Source organism: Antechinus flavipes, chromosome 3 (genome assembly GCF_016432865.1).
Source record: "Antechinus flavipes isolate AdamAnt ecotype Samford, QLD, Australia chromosome 3, AdamAnt_v2, whole genome shotgun sequence".
Taxonomy (NCBI): Eukaryota; Metazoa; Chordata; class Mammalia; order Dasyuromorphia; family Dasyuridae; genus Antechinus; species Antechinus flavipes.
Genome location: NC_067400.1, coordinates 426,255,954 through 426,280,356, shown reverse-complemented (window position 1 = coordinate 426,280,356; position 24,403 = coordinate 426,255,954). Strand labels below are relative to the sequence as shown.

The following is a 24,403-nucleotide window of genomic DNA, read 5'->3' as shown; positions in this document are numbered from 1 at the left end:
CTAAGCCTCAGCTTCCTCGTGTGTAAAATGGGGAAATTGTTCAAACTATTTCAGAGCATTGTTAAGAATGCATTGATATTTTACACACATATATAATGATTTTAAGAGGAAACATATATAGAATGGTTTTCAAATCTTAAAGCACCATATAAATTATTAGCTATTAAATACAGGTTATCACCATTTTATCATAGTTTTCATAATAGCATAACACATGCACATTCAGAATAAAAAGATATACACACAACATAGCACACAAATGTACATTTGGTGAAATATCTTTTAGTGTTTCTGCTCACATTATCATAGCCATTATGAAAGTACTTATGTTTAATAATGAATGTTGGAGGCACCAGTACTCTCTGTAAGAAATTATTTTAAAATACGTACATCAACAATCAAGAAGTCCAGCCAGCACCAAGCATTAGTAAAATACGTTTTATAACCATATGCTACCCATTTTAGAAGCATTTCCATAATGAAGACATAAGTGAAGATCTTGTCAGCATATTCCAATACAGTCTTAATAGTCTTTCTCTTTTCAATGTATATATCTTCAAAAGCCTGTGGGGGAGGAAAGTCATATTTCAATGATAACTAACATTGAAAAATGATTTGGAGTAAAGATTAGAAAAAGAAAATTGGTTTCTGTAGATTGAATGGTGGTGATAAGGGCAAGAATGAGTTCACATGAACAAATTTTCTTTGCTTTCTTTCACAGCCACAGGTAATCAATCTACTTATTTTTATTTTATCATCTTATACATGAATTTATGAATCATCAGAGTCAGAGGTAAAGAAAGCCTGGACAGAGACCCCAAATCCACTGGTACTATTAGAAATGAGTCCCAAAGTTCATGGTATATCAATAGCACATTATCATTTAAAGAAGCACTTTTTTGTGAATCTTAAATAAATTTTTATCCACATTGAGTATTTTCAGAAAGAAATAAGACTTCTCTGGCTTCCAATATTGAAATGTCTCAATCCTTCAATAGAATAATTATATGAAAATTTAGAATAAACATGATAATAATGGTTGGTACTGTAAAACCTGACGAAAATGTAACAAAAAAATTAATAAAACTTAAAAGGGCAAACTTTTATTTGAACTAATTCAATCCTCTTTTAAATAGTATATATATATGTGTGTGTGTATATATATATATACTGTACATTATTAATAATGTCATTTCAAAGAATATAAATATATATAATGCTTATTCTCTCTCTTTTTTGGAGGAAATTGGAGTTGTAACTTGCCCAGAGTCACAAAAGTAGTAAGGGTCTGAGACTGGATTTTAACTCAGGTCCTCCAGACCTCAGGGGAAGAAATCTATCTATTATGCCATATAGTTGCCCTAATACATATTCTTTACCAAAGAAATACAAGAGAATTAAATATGAGAACAACTTTGCTTCAAAAATCTACATAATAAATACGTACTACTATGAATTCAAGTTTCATAAATATTATTTAAAAGGATTTATAAAAAACATCTATGCTATCGACCTTAGTAATATATTTTGAATATATCTGTTACTACAATACAATAAATAGTCCAAGAAGAAGATATCTTTGTATAGTCCTTTAGTAATTGAGACTAACTGTATAATTTCCTGGTTTTTCAAAGTATGGGAAGCTCCAAATTAAAAAAAAAATGTGTGTCTAAAGATCATTTCTAAGGTCATTGTATCTATAATTGAAAGGGACTTTAAACATCATCTGTATTCAGTAAGTAGTCAATAAACACTTTCTATATATTTACTACATGCCAAGAACTGGGATATGAAGAAATGCTTGGGATATGAAGAAAACTTCCTCATTTTACAGAAAAGAAAACAGGAGTTTAGAGAAATGAAGCAACTTATCCAAAACTCTATAGGTAGTATTTAGTTGTCTTGGTATTCAAATTCAGGTCCTCTCATCTAAACATATTACTGTGGCATTCTCCCTCTCCATTTCCCTCTCCCTCTCCCTCTCTCTCCCTTCTCTCTTTTCCTTCCTCTTTCCCTTCCTCCCCTTTTCCCTTTCTCCCTCTCTTCCTCCGTCTCTCTCTTTCTATTTGTCTCTGAATCTGTCTTTGTTTCTTTTTACCTTTGCCATCCCTCTTTCTGTCTCTGTCTCTCCTTGTCTTTTTTTGCCTCTATCTTTCTATCTCTCTCTCCTTCTGTCTGTTTCTCTCTTTACCTAACTCTCATTGTCTGTCTTTCTCTCTTCTCTTCCTCTCTCTCTCTCTGTATCTCTCCCTCTCCCTCTCTGTTTCTATCTCTCTCTTTATCTGTCTGTTATTCTGTCTCTGTCTTTCTCTTTGTCTTTCCCTCTCTCTCTTTCTATTTCTGTCTCTGTCTTTCTCTAACTTCTTGTCTCTCTTTGTCTCTATCTCTCTTTATCTTTCTCTCTCTTTCCATGTCTGTGTCTATCCATCTCTTAGGTTTGCAACAAATATACTATACAGATAGAGCAAATAAATAGTCGTTTGGCACTTTATATTCATATCCATCTAGAGTTTTATCTTCATTTTTTGGTATAATACTTTAAGAAGGTTTCAGAAAAACTACAGAGCATCTTGAAAGGGAGAAAAGATAGTGAAATATCTGGAAATTTTATTATATATATTATATACAGGATGGAGCAAGATAACTTCCTTCAAGTGTTTAAAAGGCTATCACGGTTTTTGAGAGGACAGAATTGAATTCAACTTTCAGAACAAAAGTTACAGGGCAACCAATTTAGGATCAGTATAGGAATGAACTTTTAAAAATAATAAAAGTAATTAATAATTATATATTAGCATATTAGATTGTATAATTTTATGTTATATGTTATTATATATAATTATAATAATAAATAGGATAATAAAAATAATTTGAACTGCAGGATATAACCTTTCACAATTAAAAAAGTTTATGGCTACTCTTCTTGGATCATACCTTTCCTCATCTACCTGGAAGTCCATAGAAATTGCCTTCCTACTCGTTCATACCTCCCCTCTATCCCTTACCCAAAGACCTTAATTGAAATTGTGCAATGTCTGTCTCTCTTTGCTGTCTATCATTCTCATTTCAGTGAAAAATTTGTTAACTACATTGTGAGTTAGGTAAGTTTTTATACTCAAGCCAGTGAGTTGAACCCCATTTAATTAAAACATTGGAGAAAAATACATCTAGATTTGGAAGTTTCAAAAGTCATTCAGGTCAAATACCTGTTTTATAGATGAAGAAACTGAGATTGAAGATGAAATGAATCTGATCCCTGTGCTTTGGTAAGAGACAGGATTTTAACCCAGATACTGTGAGTTAAATTAAAGCTCCATTCTCTGTCTTATATATTTATAGTAGTGTTCCTAAATGAAATTATCTGTCAGGGTAAATGATGGAAAGAAAAAACAATGGTTTGGGAAATGCTTTGTATCTTGACACAAAGGGCGCACTTGTTGTTTATTTTAAGCAGGTTGTAGCAAAAAGGCAAGATTAGCATTGTTCTATTTTATATAGTGTGAAGATTTTAATTTTTCACATATTCCTTATTTGGATCTCTATAATTCAAGGAGAACCTACACTTTAATTTAAGTGAAAACAATCATTTGCAATAATGTTTTACATCAGTTAAATTCTTAACTGATCTCATACACATGGTCCATCACTTACCAAAGCACCACTGCTGAGAAGGATCATGAGAACAATGAAACTCTCGAACCAGTTGTGTTCCACTATTTTGTAGCAGGTTTTCCTTATGTTCCACCAAACTTTTCCTTTGCCAGATTCTATGCTGACTTGACAGCATGGGAACCTTCGTACACAACCTAACAGAATGGAATTTTTATGAACAAACAATGTGAAAGATAAAAGTAAGTTGTTCTCATCTAGTCACCACCTTTTTATTATTCCCCAATATATTTCCAAAACACTATTCAATATATCTTCATTCAAAATTAGCCATATTACAAGGTCAAGATTTCAGTACACTAAAGAAAAGCATTGCATGGGATAACACTCATGTGACAGCAAGATGGATTTCTTCCTCCAGAAGACATTTCCACTAAAGAAGTAAGAAGAATCAGTGCCTTCTTTACTTATCCAGAAATCAATCCCCATAAAAATCCTCAAGGGATTGGGAGGGAATTCTCAGCAATATTTATTCATTAATATGGAGATTAGATTGAAAAAGTCAATTGCCTTGTTTTCCCAAAAGGCTTAGGAATCAGGAGGAAGCTGGAACTTGAGTCTGATTAAACTCAGAAACATGAAAACAATATGGGGAATCATAATAGACAATTTCCACCTCTCCCATAAGCTCTTCTCTCTTCATTCTATTAGCTACCATCCTAGTGCAGGACTCTAGAATCTCACCTAGACTGCTCTAAAAACCTAATTGTCCTCTCTGCTTCCAATCTTTCCATTCCCCAGTTTATCCTCCATGGAGCTGTGGAGTTGCCCATTTTGTGGCCTCCATACTTAACTATTGATCCATCATATAGATATGAGATACCTCAATACCTCAATATAGAAAGAACTAAACAAAAACATTGAGTGAATTGTGAATCTGCTTTTTTGTTATTTTTATTTTTAGTCATATCTAACTCTCATTTGGGTTTTGGTTTTTGTTTCCCCTCCTCCTGACCTTCCACTTCACACATACCCCATCCCCTAACAAAAAAATCCTGGAGTGGATTACTGTGATGACCACATTTAGCACTCAGAGTATATTAAAATCAGCTGGAGTCAGGATAAGGGAAAATCCTTGATCTTTATTCTTTGCAGAGGTGAAGGGGAACAATACGAAGTGAGAGCAATCAGGACAGGAATCTGGCCAGCAGTGCTTCTGCTTCTCTCACTCCATCAATCAAATCCTCTACATAATCTCCTATACAACACATCTAACTTGCACAGAGAGTAGACAGGGCCATTCTTTCTCCAAGCATATACTAATAGAGTATTGTCCAATTGCTAATTAGCCTCAAGTGCTCAGGACCTCAGAGCAACGACTCAAGAGCGTCTCTCCATTACAGATTGCCATTTCCTTCTCCAGGTCATTTTACAGAAGAGAAAACTGAGACAAACAAGGATAAGTGACACCCAGCTATTAAAGGTCACACAGCTATTAAGTGTCTGAGACTGGATTTGAACTTAAGAAAATAAGTCTTCCTGATTGCAGGCCTGGTACTCAGTATGGTACTGTATCTGCTGAGAGATGCAATTCATCTGGGACTCCTATTCTATTCCAATCAGTATTAATCAATTTGTTAGAATCATATCTACATTTTATACATGAGATCACAGAGCTGTGAGCTGCAGATTCTAATTTCACTTGCTTAACTATAGGAAGTTAATTAAAGCCTCTCCATCCCTGTGTTGCCCTGTTATGATGATCAAGCCCAGTGCAGCAGAGATCTCAACCTGCTCCTCCAGAATGGTTTTGTATTTTCAGACCCATCACTTAACCAAAGGAGCAGGCGATCATCTTATGATTACTTAAATCACCAATTGTGATTGCATTACCCAATGTGTGATCCTGTTAGTATTCATATTTTAGCTTATATTAACCAATGAAATCTCTGTTCTACATTAGGTATAATTGTAACCCTATAAAAGTATAGCCTTAAGGAGAGGTAATATCTCAGATTGTTGAGAAGATCTGAGGTCCACTTCACTGGAAGGATCATGGATTCTTTAATAAAGTGCTAAGAAAAGCTAAGAAAAAAATAACAACTTGTCTCTCTACCAGTTAAAAACAGAAAGTCCAAAACTAGACTGAGAAGTGGAAAAACCAACAGAAATGTCACAGTTCACCTGGGGAGCTGAGGAATAGGTATAAGATTCCACTGCACTGTACTGTTAGACTTATGCCCCAGCTGCTGGGAGCTATTGTAAAATATATAAGTGGAATCAGAAGTGGATACAAAACTAGAGAACCTTATGGTCTAGAAAAACCATTTCTGAAAATGTCCAAGGACACAATTCTTTTTTGGGAGACATAGGGGGAGTTAAAAGTATTTTCAAAATTTTTCTCAATAATTAATTAGGATTCAGATATCTAATTTTTTAAAAATGAAATGTCTGTTTTTCTTATAGTATGGCTACCACATTTTTGGTATGGCCACTGGATCACTAAATTACCCATTTTGAGATACATTCATTTTCCAACCCCCTCAATTTAACCCCCTCAAATCTCTAGTGCCTCTCTTTCTCACCTAGGATAAAATAAAATCTTTAATTTTGTGAATAATATACTTGCAATCAAGAAGTTAGCTTGAGCACACTGAAGAGTATCAAACATACATTTTCCCAAGGCTCTTGAGTGGGGGATATGAGCCAGGATAGTAAACTGAGTATTACTGGGTCCTTAAAGTCCCTGTCAAAAAGATATATGTAAATATTTAATTATAACCCTAGAAATATATTCCTATATGAATTCAAAAAAAATTACAAAAATAATGGAAAAAGTAAATAAGAATTATTATTACATATATTACTTAAATGAAGTTAGTCATAATTAAGATTACCAAGAAAAGGCAATCCTAAAAACATTACTATTTTCTTCCAAATATATAACTTAATTGAAAAAAAAATATTATGAGATTTTAAAAATCATGAAATAGAAAAATAGTAACTAATCAGAACTGAAAAGCAATTTTTAAGATATTTTTGTCTTCCAAGGCATATAAAGAGATTGGAAGAAAACATGATTAGAACCTTTTATAATATCTTAGCTCTTAGTACATATCATAATTAAATATGTAAAATGAAATGATGTAATGAATATGAAATATGAAAAAAGCTCATGTGAAAGTTTAGCTATGCTTTCTTTACATATGCTTGCCAAAGAAAAAAATCATGTTAAATTTTTTAAATGATTAATATTTGTTTTCTTGAGAAGTAGTATGATATATTGAATAGACAACTAAACCTAAAGACAGGAAGGACAAATTCTACCTTTGAAACTAGTGATGTGATTGACAAGTAATTTTAGTTCTCAGAATGCTAGGTAACTTTTTAAAAACATATGTAATTAGTTCTCCATGGGTTTTGGCGGAAAATTTTATATAAATATCAACACAAGACCTTTAAGTATTATTGGGATTAAAAGGGAGAGAAAATATGTATTACTTGATCCTATAATCAGGATCCACACACAGCTCTTCTTTTCCCTTCCCGATACATATCCCAATTAGAAAAAATAAGAAAAGTTTTCATATGATGAAGACTCATAAATATTGCCCTCTGGGTTTATTTCACTTGAGAGAGTTTCATTTTCTCCTTTTGGGATTACAATACTTAGCCACTTGGCTGATTTATAGACAAAAGTAAATCTTAAGAGAATTTGAGCCTATCTAGTTAGCAATGTTATCACACCTTCTTTTATAAAAACCTATTATATAAATGTAAACATAACAGAAAACATCTCAAACACTTTAATGAGTATCAAAGGGAAAAAACTATTTCTCTTGGGTGGCTTCATTAGGTTGCTCTGATGATGTATTACATAATGGCTATACCATCTTTCATCATTTTAAACTAAAGCTCTTAGATTTAAAAAAGATGTTCTAACAATGTTGTGCACATTATAAAAAATTGGCACAAAAGCTTAAACCAAAATAAAGAGCTATTCATTGATTCAACACTTTTTAAAGTTTCAAAATTTCTCAATACATACTTAAGCTTTTTTCTTTAAAAAACCTTTTTCAATACAGTGATTATTTAAAAAAAAAACAATCCAAGCATTAGATATTGATTTATTTTAGTTAGTCCTTTTAGAAAAATTGGTGTGTATTGAAAATGATTTAGGAAGTGGTATCAAATAATTTGGATTAGAATTAGCTTCCTAACATGTAGTAATAGAATGTATGTGCTATTAATATAGTTGAGTTGGGTGCAAAATACTTTATATTAAGATATAAAGTCTTAATACATGTTGAAATACCCTAAAAACAATAAAACATTTTAGAAATGCAAAGGATTAATATCTCCAAGATCTTTTATGTATCCTGGTACTTAATAAAATTTGTGTTGAATCTAAATTAATTCAATCACTGGTAACAAAAAAAGGTCCACATCCCTATCAATTTGCCTTATCAGTAGCAATGTCATATAAGTGAAATGATGAAGGGTGCAAATATTCTGCTTGGATTATAGATATTTGTTGAAATCATAGCTATAAAAGCTGGGATGAAATGAAAACTACTAACAATGGAGTATGAAAGAATTAGACAAAGTATTAATTAGAAGTATAAGAGTATATGACTACAGAGAGGAATCATGAGTAAGAGATGATATGAAAGTCAGTAAAATTAAGAATTATAAAATATTTAGGTTATGTCCAATAACTTCAGCATTGCTCAGATGCTATAACATCCACCAAGACTCTCCTGAGCCTACCACTATAAGTGTTCACTCCCTTATCAAACTAACACAACTTCTGACATCCAATGGGCTTTTTTTTTAGAAAATTACAATTACTTGAGTAATATGTCTTCTCTCCCTGTAAGGTTCACAAGAACATAGGTTGTATCTTAAAGTTAGTATTCCCTAGAATATTTCCATAATGTGCTTTATATACCAACATTCATTAAATGTTTGTTGAATAAATGAGGCTGGCATAAAAAAATAATGTTTCCTGGAAACAAAGGTAAAAATAACATCAGTGAAAGTTAGGAGGAAGTATAAAATAGCTATAGTAATAGTTTTAGTCAGTAGTAGACAAAATAAACACTCCTCTCCAAGTCCAAGTATAGAGAACAAGGAAGAATGTTCTTTAAGTAGATAGGTCTTCCTCTTTAGAGTACATATAGCAACTTTTGTTGTTCTTTATTGTATTTATTATTACATTGTGCATTCAACTTTAGGAGTGTGTCTTATTCCTTACAGATTATATGCTCAAAGTAGACAAGAATAATTCTTATATATACTTTTTCTCTCTAAATTGCTAAAAATCAATGTCTCTCCCTGCTAAATTATTGGTAAAATTGTGAAGGGATCCAACCATTCTGGAGAGCAATTAGGAACTAACTCAAAAAGTTATCAAATTGTGCATACTCTTTGATCCAGCAGTGTTTCCACTGGGCTTATATCCCAAAGAGATCTTAAGGGAAAGGGACCTGTATGTGCAAGAATGTTTGTGGCAGTCCTTTTTGTAGTGGCCAGAAACTGGAAAGTGAGTGGATACCCCTCAATTGGAGAATGTTTGGGTAAATTGTGATATATGAATGTTATGGAATATTGTTGTTCTGTAAGAAATGACCAGTAGATGAATACAGAGAGGATTGAAGAGACTTACATGAACTCCAAAAGACTTGAAGAACTTACATGAAATGAGCAGAACCCCAGGAGATCATTATACACTTCAACAACAATACTATATGATAATCAATTCTGATGGAAGTGGCTGTCTTCAATAATGAGATGATCCAAATCAGTTTCAATTGTTAAGTAATGAAGAGAATCAGTTACACTCAGTGAAAGAACTGTGGGAACTGAGTGTGGACCACAACATTGCACTTCCACTCTGTTATTATTTGCTTTCATTTTTATTTTCCTTCTCAGGTTGTTTTTATATTCTTTCTAAATCTGATTTTTCTTGTGAAGCAAGATAACTGTATAAATATATATACATATAATGTATTTAACATACACTTTAACATGTATTGTACTGCCTGCCATCTAGGGAAGGGGGTTGGGGGAAGGAGGGGAAAAGTTGGAACAGAAGGTTTTGCAAGGGTCAATGATGAAAAAACTACCCATGCATATGTTTTGTAAATCAAAATCTATAATTAAAAAACTCAATGTCCCTTTGTCGGTTTTAATTCTGCTTGACATCTTGGGAGCATTTGACTGTACTTCTCAGAACTACCCCTGGATTTATCTTAAACACTTTCTTCTTTGGATTTCAATTGTACTACTTAGTTTACTTTTTTCTCCGATCTAGACACAAATTATCCAAAATATCCCTATCCAAAATGGTGGGCATATTCCAAGGCTCTGTCTTGATTCTAGTTCTTTTTTTTTTTTCCTATATACTTTCTTTAGGTTATTTGATCAATTATATTGGGTTTAAAAAATCAATGAACAAATATTGATTAAGTTCATACTATGTTCCAATTACTAACCTACTACTGCAAATTCAATGGTAAAAAGTAAACTATTTTCAAGGAGATTTTACTAGGAAAAATTGTATTCAATTAATATTAAAGGAGGGAATGCTAACAGTTATGAGGATGTGAAACGGATTCTTGCAGAAAAGGGAACTTGAAGTTATCGTTAAAAGGAAACTAGGGATTCTTGGAGGTGACATAAAGAGCAAATTCATTCCAGTCATGGTGGTGGCTGAACACAGATGGCACTCCATGTAAAGTAAACATCTGGCAGGGCAGTTGGGGTGAGATACAAAATTCGTGGAAGGCTTTTGTTGCCAAAAAGAGGATCCTGTATTTTATTTAAGTGTGATTTGAGTTTTTTGAGTAGCAGAATATTACTTAAGCAACAGTGCGAAGAACAGATTGGAGTGGGGAGAGATTGGTGGCCAGAAGACAAATTAGCAAACTACTCCAATAGTTCAGGAAAGGGATAATAAGGGCCTGAACAATAGTGACTGTGTTGTGTATGAAGAGAAGTGGACAGATATGAGAGATGTTGAGGGGTATGATTATAGAAGACTTAGTAACTCATGATATGTGCAAAAGAATAAAAAAAATCAAGGATGACTCTCTGAAAATATGAACTTAAGGTACCTGGAAAGATGGTATACCATAGACATAAGCAGGGAAGTTAGGAACTAGGGCTGGTTTTGGGGGAAATAATATATTTGTTTTGTGCACATAGCTAAAATAGGACAAGAGTTCAAAAGAGATCAGGACAAGATAAATATCTCAGAGTCTTCTCCATAGATATAATAATTAAATTGATGAAAACTGATGATATCACCAAGAAAGAAGGGATCCTGACCCTTGTAGACACATCCATGGTTTGGAGGTAGGGCATGAGTAATGATCCAGCAAATGAGAATGAGAAGAATCAGCTAGTCAGGGAGAATGAGATCCAAGAATGAAAAGTGTCAGAAAAAATTATAGAAGATAAAATAGCCAGAATCAAGAATACCCAGAATACATCCATCCTTTCTGTTAACAAGAGACAAACTTCAAAAACAGAAAGTGGTACACAATAAATCAAAAATTATTCTATTAGATAAATTTAGTGTAACTGTTTACAGAGAAGTTGCTTTGTAGGGGAGTTCACCTGGAATTTTCTTTGAAGTCATTTATTGTTTCATAACATAATATAGCAATTTTAAAAAATGGATAATAAATGGGGGCAGTTAGTTGGTGTAGTGGGTAGAGCACCAGCCCTGAAGTCAGGAGGATGTGAGTTCAAATCTGACCACAGACACTTAACATTTCCTGGCTGTATGACTCTGGGCAAGTCACTTAACCCTCAATTGCCTCAGCAAAAAATAAATAAAAATAAAATTTAAAATGGATAATAAAAATGGAATGGGAGAAATATTCCCCAAATAGCCTAGTCTTAATTATTGCCTTTTCTCTCTGTAGTCTCATTTCCAATCACTTTCCTAAAACTGTACACTTAAGATTTCCAGGGACTTCTTCATTGCTAATTCTAATGGCCTCTTTTCAGTCCTTATATTCATTAGCCTATTTGCTACATCTGCCACTCTAGACTAATTCCTTCTAACCAGAGATAGTTGTTGTTCAATCATTTCAGTCCTGTCTGATTGAGATAACTGAGACAAATAGCATTAAGTGATTTGCCCAGATTTGCATGGCTAATAAATATTCACTTTGAACTCAGTTTTTGACTCCAGGTTTGCTGCTCTTTCCACTGAGTTACCTAGCTTCCCATCTAGTCAGAGGAATAATTCACTCTCAGTTTTCCTATTTATGTACTATGTGATACTATAGTCTCATTTGCAAAGTGATGAGGCTGGGTCACTTCGGTTTACATGTTACAGTTTTCTGATTCTTTCTGCCGAATTGTCTTTCTAACTCAGTCATTTCATAGGCTAAACAGTTGACAGCTGGTCTTTTGACTAAAAACTTAGCTGTATGGCATTGTGAGATTTATGTAGTCTTTTTAACTTTGAATCCTCAATCCCTATCTGAAGCATTCAGACTGTACATAACAGGCAGTTATAAGTGAAATGACCTAAACCAGGTGAAAAAGTTTAGCAATGAACCTTATAACTGTTAGACTATGTTCCCATTAGAAACAAAAGTGGTATTATCCCAGTAAGGAGGCAAAAATGAAGATGAATTTGGGAGCTCTGTGAAGCAATGTAGGGGAGTGCATGAAAAAACAAGTTGTAGTGTTTGACAAAGTCCAAACAGAAAAACCATCAGCTTTGATTTCTGTATTGCTTGTGCACAGAGTATGCGCTAACTTGAGATACAGGGCCGTGGCTGATTGATTACTTTAAATTAATTGTGTGACTGACCTCATTGTTCTAAATTCAATCTGAAAATACTTAAGATGAGCCTTACCAGAGTCCAGCTGTGTCAAGAACAGGCCCATAAGAGGGATTAATTTTGACTAAAGGGCAAGAAAACTGTCCTCCGAAACTAATTGGCTCCTAACTTCCCATGACACAGCCTTCTGGAAAACATAGAGCATTAAAAAGTCCCATTCATGTGGAGTTGAGACTTCTCTAACATGTCAGACAACGTAAGTTAATATAAAAAGATCTGCTGAGGGGGGCTGCATTTATATAAGCTAAATTTTACTGTATCCTTCTTGTTTATATCTTTGCTAATCTGGAGCTAAATAAGCCTTTATTCACTGTTCAATGATTTATGAGTGCTTCTTTTGCTCCCAAACAGAATCTGAATAGAATTTTATTGTTAGCACCTTCTCTTCTTGGCCCCATAGTATATGAAATATCATGCATTCGCACACAAATAATATATCCCTTTATATGATCATAGAGCAAAACAAGACCTCATATTACCCATATTTCTCATTTTGCAGATGAAGACTAAATGACTTACCTACACTCACAAAGCAATACATGAAAGAGCATGATTTGAGAACTCCTTTGACTTTAATGGCAACACTTTCTTAGCTATTTACTCTCATTATTTTTGTAATTATGATAATTAATATTATAATGATAACAGATAATTGGGCAAGGTTATAAAGGATAAATAAAACAAACTTCAAAATTGTCAGTAGTTTAAAGACCAGAGTTTGAATAAATCTATTACTGTCTGTATCTATAATTTTGGAGAAATCACTACTATTTTTCTCATCTAAAAATGAAAGATTTGTGTTAAATGATCTCTTTGATACCTATCATCAGTAAATCATCTAATTCTTACTGATAATGAAGTAAATATCCATGAACCTCATTCAAGAATCAAATCCCCTCCCTACCCGACAAGAAATGCCAATATAATTATAGTTTCAATTTCAGTTTTATTCTAGTACTGTGTCAAATTACCGCTTTAAAAATAAATGAGTCCATGTATTTCATTGAAATGCATCAAATTTAAAATTAAAATATAGAAAAATTTAAGTGAAAGCATGATGAACTGAAACTATGACTTTAAATATGATCTATGTAAAAAAAGTAGAAAGAAAAAGAAAATTGTTGCAGAATATCTTGCAAGGTTATTTCTAACATCCAATAGTGTTCTCAGTTATAAAATACTTGTTAATATTGAATATTCATCTCCTTCTAAGATATGCATGACCATATTAGACCCATAATAAAACAGCTCTCAAAAGTTTTTTTTAAAAATAATTTACATTAACATTATGTCAGTTTGGTAGTGTTAATGACCATTATTTCTAAAAAATCATTTGGAAAGATTTTTTTTTGGCAGATTTTATTTTTTGCAAAGAGTGCTGTCACTGAAAAAGGCATGATAATCCATATTCTAGATGGTAAATGCTATCTTTCCCATATAATGATGGAAGAGGAAATAGAAAATTGTTGGCAGTTGATACTCATTAAGTTCTACCACTTTTCTAGTAAAATAAAAAATGAAAAATATGATTTACTTAAAATAAAAAACCTTCACAGTTTCAGAGGATTTAAAACTAGAAGCAATCTTCTAGTTCCTTCAATATCATTTAGTTCAATACTCATATATTTTAATAATCAGGAAATTCAGGTATTTTATAATAACCTGGAAATCTTCAAAATATGCTAAAAACATATGGAGTAAACAAAGTAATAAATGAATCTGACTTTTACTATATTATGCTTATATATAAGTTCAAATGAGAAAATGTCTTTAATAATTGTCTTCAATGTTCAATATCTGTATACTATAAAGTGCTATATCAATATCAATAATTATCATCATCATTATTGAAAATACATGAGGCAAAATGTTAGGGTGCTAGAATGTAAAGTTTATATGTTTATATAAGTTTGTTTTGCTCTTTTCCATAAACATAAACATCCCTAACATTTAGAATTTAATCAAGATGCTTAAAAAGTCAGTTAGAAAAGGTAATATAAAAAAAGAAATCAGCTCTTTTTGAATGCTTTGATTTAATTTTAGTTTGTAGAAATGCAGAACTGGTTCAATATTAGGAAAACTATCTTTATTATATTTGCTGGCCCAATCCAAGAGCATTTAATATTTTTCCAGTTGTTTGGATCAGATTTAATTTGTGTAGAAAGTGTTTTGTAGTTTTGTTCATAAAGTTTCTGTTTTTCCCTTGACAGATAGATTCCTAAATATTTTATACAAATAACAACAAAGTTCATATGGAAAAACAAAAGGTCAAGAATTTCAAGGGAATTAATGAAAGAAAAATCAAATGAAGGTGGCCTAGCTGTACCAGATCTAAAATTATATTACAAAACATCAGTTACTAAAACCATCTGGTATTGGCTAAGAAATAGACTAGTTGATCAATGGAATAGGTTAGGTTCAAAGGACAAAAAAGCCAATAACTTTAATAATCTAGTGTTTGACAAACCCAAAGACCCCAGTTTTGGGGATAAGAACACATTATTTGACAAAAATTGTTGGGAAAATTGGAAATTAGATGGCAGAAATCAGGCATTGACCCACACTTAACACCGTACACCAAGATAAGGTCAAAATGGGTTCATGACCTAGGTATAAAGAATGAGATTATAAATAAATTGGAAGAGCATAGGATAGTTTCCCTCGCAGGCCTGTGGAAGAGGGAGGAATTTATGTCCAAAGAAGAACTAGAGATCACTATTGACCTCAAAATAGAAAATTTTGATTATATCAAATTGAAAAGTTTTTATACAAACAAAATCAATGCAGACAAGATTAGAAGGGAAGCAATAAACTGGGAAAACATTTTTACAGTCAAAGGTTCTGATAAAGGCCTCATTTCCAAAATATATAGAGAATTGACTCTAATTTATAAGAAATCAAGCCATTCTTCAATTGATAAATGGTCAAAGGATATTCTCAGATGAAGAAATTAAAACTATTCATAGCCATATGCAAATATGCTCCAAATCATTATTAATCAGAGAAATGCAAATTAAGACAACTCTGAGATACCACTACATACTTGTCAGATTGGCTAGAATGACAGGGAAAGATAATGCAGAATGTTGGAGGGGATGTGGGAAAACAGGGACACTGATACATTGTTGGTGGAATTGTGAACACATCCAGCCATTTTGGAGAGTGATTTGTAACTATGCTCAAAAAGTTATCAAACTATGCATACCCTTTGATCCAGCAGTGTTTCTACTGGGCTTATACCCCAAAGAGATACTAAAGAAGGGAAAGGAACCTGTATATGCCAAAATGTTTGTGGCAGCCCTGTTTGTAGTGATTAGAAGCTGGAAAATGAATGGATGCCCATCAATTGGAGAATGGTTGAGTAAATTGTGGTATATAAACATTATGGAATATTATTGTCCTGTAAGAAATGACCAGCAGGATGAATACAGAGAGGACTGACAAGACTTACATGAACTGATGCTAAGTGAAATGAGCAGAACCAGGAGATCATTATATACCTCAACAACGATACTGTTTGAAGATGTGTTCTGCTGGAAGTGGATCTCTTTGATAAAGAGAGCTAATTCAGTTTCAATTGATCAAGGATGGACAGAAGCAGCTACACCCAAAGAAAGAACACTGGGAAATGAATATAAACTGCTTGCATTTTTGTTTTTCTTCCTTAGTGTTCTTTTCTTCCTTAGGTTGAGAAGACTTTTTCATTTAGTAGCAGATAATTTAGAAGAATAAAATAATCATAAATTTATAATATGTTTAAAAAGGCAACGTGCCTCTTTCCACTAGAAATGAAAGGCTAAAATCCCCTTTATGTCAGTTGGAGAAAGATTATCCAGTTTTTTTTTTCCAGTGGATAAAAAGTGGGTAAGTGGGTAAGCCCGCTCCCCCCTTTTTTTTCTTTAGCTAGAATCTAAATTGAGTAAGGGAGTTTCTAAGGAAGTTGGGAAAAAGGAGTAATTGTTAACCATTGACCACAAGTTCCTCTTTCCAAGTTTATTTTGCGATCACAAAAAGCACTATGGGGGGGGGGGGAGGAGAGGGGAGAAAAACACTAACTAGTCCTTGTCCAAATGAATTAAGTTCAAAACATGTTTCTGTCATTTTATCGGTACTTCTTTTTTTTTTTTATTTTAATAAAAATTATCTCCTTAAATCTCTCCTTGTTCCTGACCTCTGAGCAGCTGGGGGACTTAGTTTAATAAGCAAATGCTAGCTTTGCAAATTAAATCATAGATGGCTCTGTAATTTTGTTCTCAGTTTTCTTTTTACTTCATATAATCATTTTTTCACAAGTATGAACAGAACAGATGAAATTTATCCTCAAATGACTCAAATTTCAAATCCCATTGATGGCAGACTATACAAATCAATAAACAAGCCAACTACCATACTAAACCAGGACACACAAGGGAAGGTGTTATTAAGATAATCTTCACAAAAGATAGCTCATTATTTTAGATCCCAGTCTTTGCCTCTATAGCGCCAACTTTCATTTAAGATCATAAAGAAAAATTAGTGTCAAATAAAATCAATGATTATGATTATATTTAGGGTACTGAAATGGGCCTTCACAATCTTCTATCTTTCACTTATAATACATACTAATACTGATATTAATACAACTGGGTCCCGGTTAGTGCTAATAATGTTTCTTGAGAAGTGTTCTTATTACTGATATTCATACTTATTAGAATTCAATGGAAATAATGTAGTATGAATTCCAATAATGTGACCACCTCAGAGGATTTATTTTTTACAATAATCAGAGGCTAGCTGTATTTGAAAGCTTGAAAAGTATTTTATGAAACTAGGTTGCATAGTACAAGAACTCTAGGCCTGGAGTCAAGAAGATAGATTACTTGTTCTCTGACCTTAGACAAGTTCCTTAACCCTGTTTGCCTTAGTTCCTCATCTGTAAAATGACTAGAGGAAGAAATGACAAACCACTCTAGTATCTTTGCCAAGAAAACCCCAAATGGAGACACAAAGTCAGATATGACTGAAAAATGACCCCCAAACTATCTTACATACATTCTCTTATTTGAACTTCAGAGCAATCCTATGTTGTACATATTTCAGGAATTATTAATAGATGAGAAAACTGACATTCAGAGATATTTCCTGACCTGTTCATAATGACAGCTATTACATGTTTGTAACTGTATGGAACTCTGATCCTTTCAATTCTTCTTTCTATTCACAATACTCAGCTTCCTTGCTCTAAGACTAGTACTTGCACACATTGCCTATTAGATCAAGTTTGTTAAAAGGTCTTCAACATCACATTTTGAGAAGTGTGAAGCACTTCTGTATTTTCAATCACCTGATCATAGTCTTTTTTCCCCCACTCATACACTTGCTAATCCAATTATAAATACAGAGGAAAAGAGGAAAGGGCAGTGCTAGTTGGGAGGTAATTTAGTAGATGAAAGAATTCAATTTCAAGCATTACTACTGATTCATACTTATCTTGGACAGCTAGTTTGTATGCTAGATAGAATACTGGGTATAAAATCAAGAAGACTCCTTTTCCTGAGTTCAAATCTGGCCTCACATAGTTATGTCACTGAACACGATTTGCCTAATTACTCATCTCCAAAATGAGCTATAGAAGGAAATGAAAGACAAACCACTCCATTATTTTTGCTAAGAACAACAACCAAATAAGAAAGTATTGGGCTGTCACTGTTAGTAAATAAGTTAATATCCCAGAGTCCAGGCAACTGTGTAATACTCCTAAGTCAAATGAGGGAAGAAATTCCTACATTAGGAGTTCTTTTCAAAAATGAGTCCCCTTCCCAAGATATACCATAAAAGTGGCTATCTTTTAGTTAATGGGTCTTGTAATTAAACTTACTGGTAAACTAAAGTTTAGTTAATAACCAAACTAAATTTGGTAAAACACTACAACTAAAACCCCTCTAATGTAAATTTACTCTTTTACAATTTGGGTGAGGTGGAATCATTCTTTTTCATGGCCATCCTCTCCTCTAAGCAACTGTTTCATAAGTAAGTGCTGTTAGTCAACAAATGAAGGGCATGTTGTGTAAGGCTAAGGTGAGTGTGACTGGAAACAAGATTTGCAAAGATCATTCACTGTTGCAATTTTAAATGGAATTCCTATTCATGTTATGACCCAGTCTTTATTCCAAACAAAAAAGCCGCATTCATATCATCATTCTTAATAATGAATTCCATGCCCAAAGGGTTATCAAACTGTGCTGCTCTTTGATCCAGCATTCTCTACTGGATTCCCAAAAAATCATAAATAAGGGAAAAGGACCTATATGTGCTTGTAGCAGCCTTTTTTTGTAATGGCAAGGAACTGGAAGTTGAGTGGATGCTCATTAGTTGGGGAATGGCTGAATAAGTTATAGCATATGAATGTGATGGAATATTATTGTTCTATGAAAAAAATGATGACCCACCATTTTGGAGAGCAATTTGGAACTATGCCCAAAGAGCTGTAAAACTGTGCATACCCTTTTGACCCACCAGTGCCATTACTGAATCTGGATTCCAAGGAAATCATAAAGGAAGAGAAAGAACCTGCATGTGCAAAAATATTTGTAGCAGCTCTTTTTGGTAGCAAAGAACTGGAAAAGGAATGGATGCCCATCGATTGAGGAATGACTGAACAATTTGTGGTATATGAAGATAATGAAATATTATCCTATAAAAATGATGAACAAACTGATTTTAGAAGGGCCTGCAAATTTTTACACAAACTGATGCTGAGCAAGACAAGAAAAGCCAGGAATACATTGTATACAATAACAGCAAGAATGTGCGATGATCAACTATGAAAGATTTGGTTTTTCTCAGTTGTTCAGTGATTCAGAGTAATACCAAGAGATTTTGAACAGAAAATGCCATCTGCATCCAGAAAAAGGACTGAGACTGAATATAAATCAACACAAGCTGTTTACTTTTTTTTCTGTTTTTTGATCTCTCTATGATTTTTCCCTTTTGCTCTGATTTTTCTCTTCCAACATCTTTAGTAAGGCAATGTGTTTGAAAAACAAATAAATTTACTAGGGAAAAAGATAGAATTTGTGAGGACCAAATGAGATAATTTTGTAAAGCATTTAGTACAGTATCTAGCAAATAATTGCTACTACATGAATGTCATCATCATCGCCATGCAGAAAATGTGACTCCCTTATCCATTTAAAGAGTCCCAAATCCAAGTAGATATATTTACTGAATGGATGTGAATGTGGATACTATTTTCTCATTTCCCATTGTATTAATAATTTGAAAACTCAACACACCTCTTTAGAGGGAGACAAAATAAAATAAGACTTTCCAAATTAAAAAAAAAATGATGAGCCAGCTGATTCCAGAAGATTCTGAAAAGACTTGCATGAACTAATGCTAAAGTGAAGTGAGTAGAACCAAGAGAACATTGTACACAAAAACAAAATTATGTGATAATCAACTGTGATGGACTAGGCTCTTATCAAAAGAAGGATATTCAAGGCAATGCTAATAGATTTGTAATGGGAAGAACCACCTGCATCCAAAGAGAAAACTATGAATACTGAATGTGGATCAAAGCATAGTATTTTTACTTTTGTTGTTATTACTTGTTTGCTTGCTTTTTTTCTCATCTTTTTTTTTTTTCTCTTCCACCTTTTGATCTTATTTTTCTTGTCTAGTATGACAAATATGGAAATATGTTTAGAAAATTGCACATGTTTAATTTACATTGGATTGCTTGTCTAGAGGAGGAGATGAGGAGAAAGGAGAACAATTTGGAACACAAGGTTTTACAATATTTACAATGTTTAAAACTATCTGTGTATTTGGGGGAGAAGCTATTAAAATGAATTCTATTAACAACAGTAAAATCACTCTGAACAGGTGTCCATTTTCCTCTTACCATCTGTAAAACAGGCCTCTGGTTCATCTGAATTTTCAGGTTCAGCTACTTCTTCTTCTCTATTGTCAGGGATAGCATTATCAATTGTACTGCCTTCAGAGGAACTAGATCGGTGTACTCGCTAAAAATAAAAAAAAAAACAAAAAGCCCCAGCCACAAAAATAATTTTAGAATTAATTTAACAAAGTATCTTTAGAATTTCATATAGAAGCATGCAACACATTATGCAAAACGCAACAATATTGCGGCCATAGAAATGTATAAGCACACATTAAGGTTTAGAAACCTTGCAATGTGTCATTGCCTCATCTTTCTACCCACATTATGGGTTGGCTACTATGTTTGTTAGTAAACATTGTAAAATAAATATATCTTTAAAAATAGTAATGCATTTATTTGCTAAAATTACCTTTAAAGGGAAAAATAACTTTGCAACACTAGTACTATACTATTTGTGTTATAGCATTGTTTTTAAGTCCATTGTCTTACCATGATTTCTTTTTCATTGCATTTTTAAAAAAGCAACAGGAAATATGTTTAAGGACCATCAAGATTGTAAAATCCATAGCACTTCACCACTTGTCATACTATGTCTATCTCTTTTAACTGAAAATTTAATTCAGTTCAATCAGCTAGTGATAAGTGAAGGCATTAATAGTTAAAAATGAAAAAAAAATGACCAGAAGAAAGCAAGAGAAAATTGCAATTTTAAGCTCCTCTTTTTTGATGTAAAAAGCAATATAACAGGATGATATAAGATAAAAATTTCAAAATAGCATTAAAATCAGAATTCAAGAGGCCAATTAAATTTTCTCTTCTTATATCATCAATTTGATCTGTAAGATTTAAAAGCATTTACACAAAAATTCATTTGTACAAAAAGTCACGCTAGTTTACACATTGAGTTGAATATCACATGCGAACTCTGCAACAAATAATGAAATCAAACATGATAGACTTACAGATGAGAATAATGAGTTTAATTTCCTTATGGTCATAAAATTAATTCTAAGACAAAGAGAGTTTATTTTTTATCTCCTATTTTATTCCTAAACTTAAATAAATGTAAAAAAAAACCCACACTTTTTTTGTTAGAAGTAAAATTTATTAGCAGGGATAGGAAAAGTCTTGAAAATATAATTTCCTAATTTAGTCCTTATACATGGAAGAACAGCAGCTACTTTAATGCATTTTTATTTGCTTATACATGTAAGAACATTTTAAAAGTACCAGCAAGGCACATTAGATTATCAAATGAAAATTATAAATGATTTTTAGAGCATTTCAAATCAAATGTTAATTGTGGCTCCTAAAATAGAATAAGAAAAATACTTTACATTAGCTGATCCAAATTTGCAATTTAATATTTGACATAAGGCAATTTTTTTTATTTTTTATTTCTTGATGACTTTTAGAGTCAGTTGCAAATATTGAATTAAATGTTAGTATTGTAAATACATATTTTGGCTCAACTACTACAATCTCGTTATCACACAGAGTATGACATAAGTAAAAACTGCACAAATAAAAACCTGTATGAGAGAGGAATGATGTAAGCAGATACAGTCTTCATGAAACCACAATAATCAGAAGAACAGTGGTATTGGTACTTATTTTATAATAGGCATTAGAGGCATTATTCCCATTAGGTGACTATACTTTGATTTGGGAGATCATTAATGGGAATCTATCATGTTTTAGGAGTCCATCATTTAGAAGCAAATGAAAATCTAGGAATCTAAAACCTACGGGCATGACTATTCAGGAATACTCAGAGAATGAGTGGTTTTAGAGAAAAAATTCTTTTTCTAAAAAAATTTGGGGAACTAAGCAAAAGCAACGAGTTAACAATCAACAAATAATTATTAAGTGCCTTCTATAAGGCAGGCATTGTGCCAAGTGTTGGAATTTTTTTATTTAAGTAGTAGAGCAGAGTCTATATCAGTAATAAAATAATTTTGACATGTATATTTGTATATATATACATACATACATATATGAATTGTTTTCTATAGTAATATGACAGAGCAAAGGGATAAATCATTGCCCATTTTGTAGTGAAGCAAATTTCCATAGGCATGTGAGATATCTGTATGTGTATCTTTTCTAAATTTAAGGTCATTAGGTCCTGAAAATATGTTGTCAAATGGGTCCCAGCAGGGATAAATTGCTCACAGCACAAGTGTAAACATGCACACATACACACAGACATATATATGTGTGTATACATACATATAGATATGCTGATATAATAAGTATATAAATGAAGGCACATTACCATTCATATACATACTCTACTAAAGTAGAGTTTTTAAACTGGGGTCAATAAACTTGTGGTTTTAGTATTTAGGTAATTGTATTTCAGAGTAATTAATTTCCTTTGTGATGCTATGTATTTCATTTTATTTTATGCATTAAAAAGATAATTCTGAGGAGACTATAAGATATGAACACATCAATGGAATCTAAGAAACAAAAAAGATTAATAATCTCTGATGCTAAACCATATATATACAGTGCTTTTTTTTTTTTTTTTTACATTTGAGATGTAAGCATTTTTAAATGGAATGATTTTTGGATGTACTGGTTAATGAATTTGACCTGAGTAATTTAAAGGTAGTTTTGAGATTTCTTCTTGCTCTTCTTATTAAATGTCATCAAATATAATATATCTTAAAATAATTAAAAGAGTAAAATATATTTAAGGTAGTATCTACATTAAAAAATCTTCTTGCAAAAATTTATCATTTTAATCAATGCAGTAGAAATTCCTTTGAGTCTGAGCTGATGCCAATCAGTACCATTGATTAATGCTACTTATTGGAATGAAAATTATATTTCAAAACTTCAAATTTACTAGTAATTAGAATGTCATATACAGCCCTGATTCTGCTAAAATGAAGCTTTTAAGCAGCTGGTTTTTCCTTTTTCAAAATCATAATAAGATTACTGGCTTCACCAAACAAATATCCACTATAGTAATTTTTAAAAATAATTATCCACAATTATTAAAATAGAATAAGGAAAAGGAACTATTTATTCTGCTAGTCCTAATTCTATTTTCAGTAGTCACTATTATGCCTTGTTGTAAAGAATAATCAACTTGTTTTTAATAGTAAAGAAGTTAACCCTGTACATAACATTAAATATTCAATGTGTGTGCACTGGTCACACTGATGTAGTTTGATCAACCAATAATGATATAAGGAGGAAGGGAAGAAGCATTTATTAAGTACCAACTACGTGCCAGGTATTGTGCTAAGTGCCTTACAAACTATCCTATATGATCTATTGAACTAAAATTTTGATCTCAATTAAAGAAGAAAAGAAGGGTACCTTTTTACATAAAGAAAAACTAAAATGCAGTAATGAATCTAGGTTGGTACCCCAGCTTTTAATTTATACCTGTAAATTGCCTTATTTTTAAAACTGTAGGATCAAACTATTTAATCTCTAAAGTCTTTTTTTCAGTTCTAAATTGATTATCATGTAGTCTGATAATGTATGAGAAAACATAAACAAGAATCATTAGGGATCACAAGGCAGAGAGGAATTTCAATCTAACTAAATGGAATAAGTAATCATATAAATTAAACCACAGAAGCAAAGGACCAAAGCAAGAAATGGAAAATTATGCAAAAATGAAGTTATACCCCCCACAAAAGACTTCAGATTCCCCTTCTAGATCTGAGGTTAACCTGAAGTTTTCCAAGGTTAGGACAACAGATGATTACTGGTAGATGGCAGGTTCTATCAGGATGGAAAGGCCTTTAGTTTGGACTTGAAGACAGACAATATCTGTTATATGAGGATGAATATAGCTAACTTCAGAAGAGCTCATCACTGTATGATTATTTTTAACTATGCTAATCCATTTAACAAATAAAAAATATAAAATAGCCCTCAGTGCTATTAAATGTTCTTCATTTAAATTACTCTGAAATCACTTTTCTTTTCTTTTACCATGTGAGCAGTAAGGATGGTAGTATGAAAAGAATATCTTATTGATTTAAGTATTGGTACCAAGTATACAATCTTGTCA

At 32.4% G+C, this 24,403-nt stretch overlaps 1 protein-coding gene and 1 long non-coding RNA gene across 2 annotated transcripts in view; one reads left to right on the top strand and one right to left on the bottom strand.

Moving 5' to 3' along the window:
- The window catches only part of LOC127554589 (sodium channel protein type 9 subunit alpha), a 193,673-nt gene that overhangs the window by 32,714 nt on the left and 136,556 nt on the right, over window positions 1-24,403 (bottom strand). The window contains exons 18-20 of the mRNA XM_051986236.1: window positions 20,362-20,482; window positions 3,652-3,806; window positions 391-564 (exon numbers count right to left, since the gene is read on the bottom strand). Of these exons, the coding sequence (XP_051842196.1) occupies window positions 391-564; window positions 3,652-3,806; window positions 20,362-20,482 (450 nt within the window). The remainder of the gene's footprint in view (window positions 1-390; window positions 565-3,651; window positions 3,807-20,361; window positions 20,483-24,403) is intronic.
- LOC127554591 (uncharacterized) overlaps window positions 1-24,403 on the top strand; it is a 157,774-nt gene that overhangs the window by 100,279 nt on the left and 33,092 nt on the right. The window lies entirely within an intron of this gene.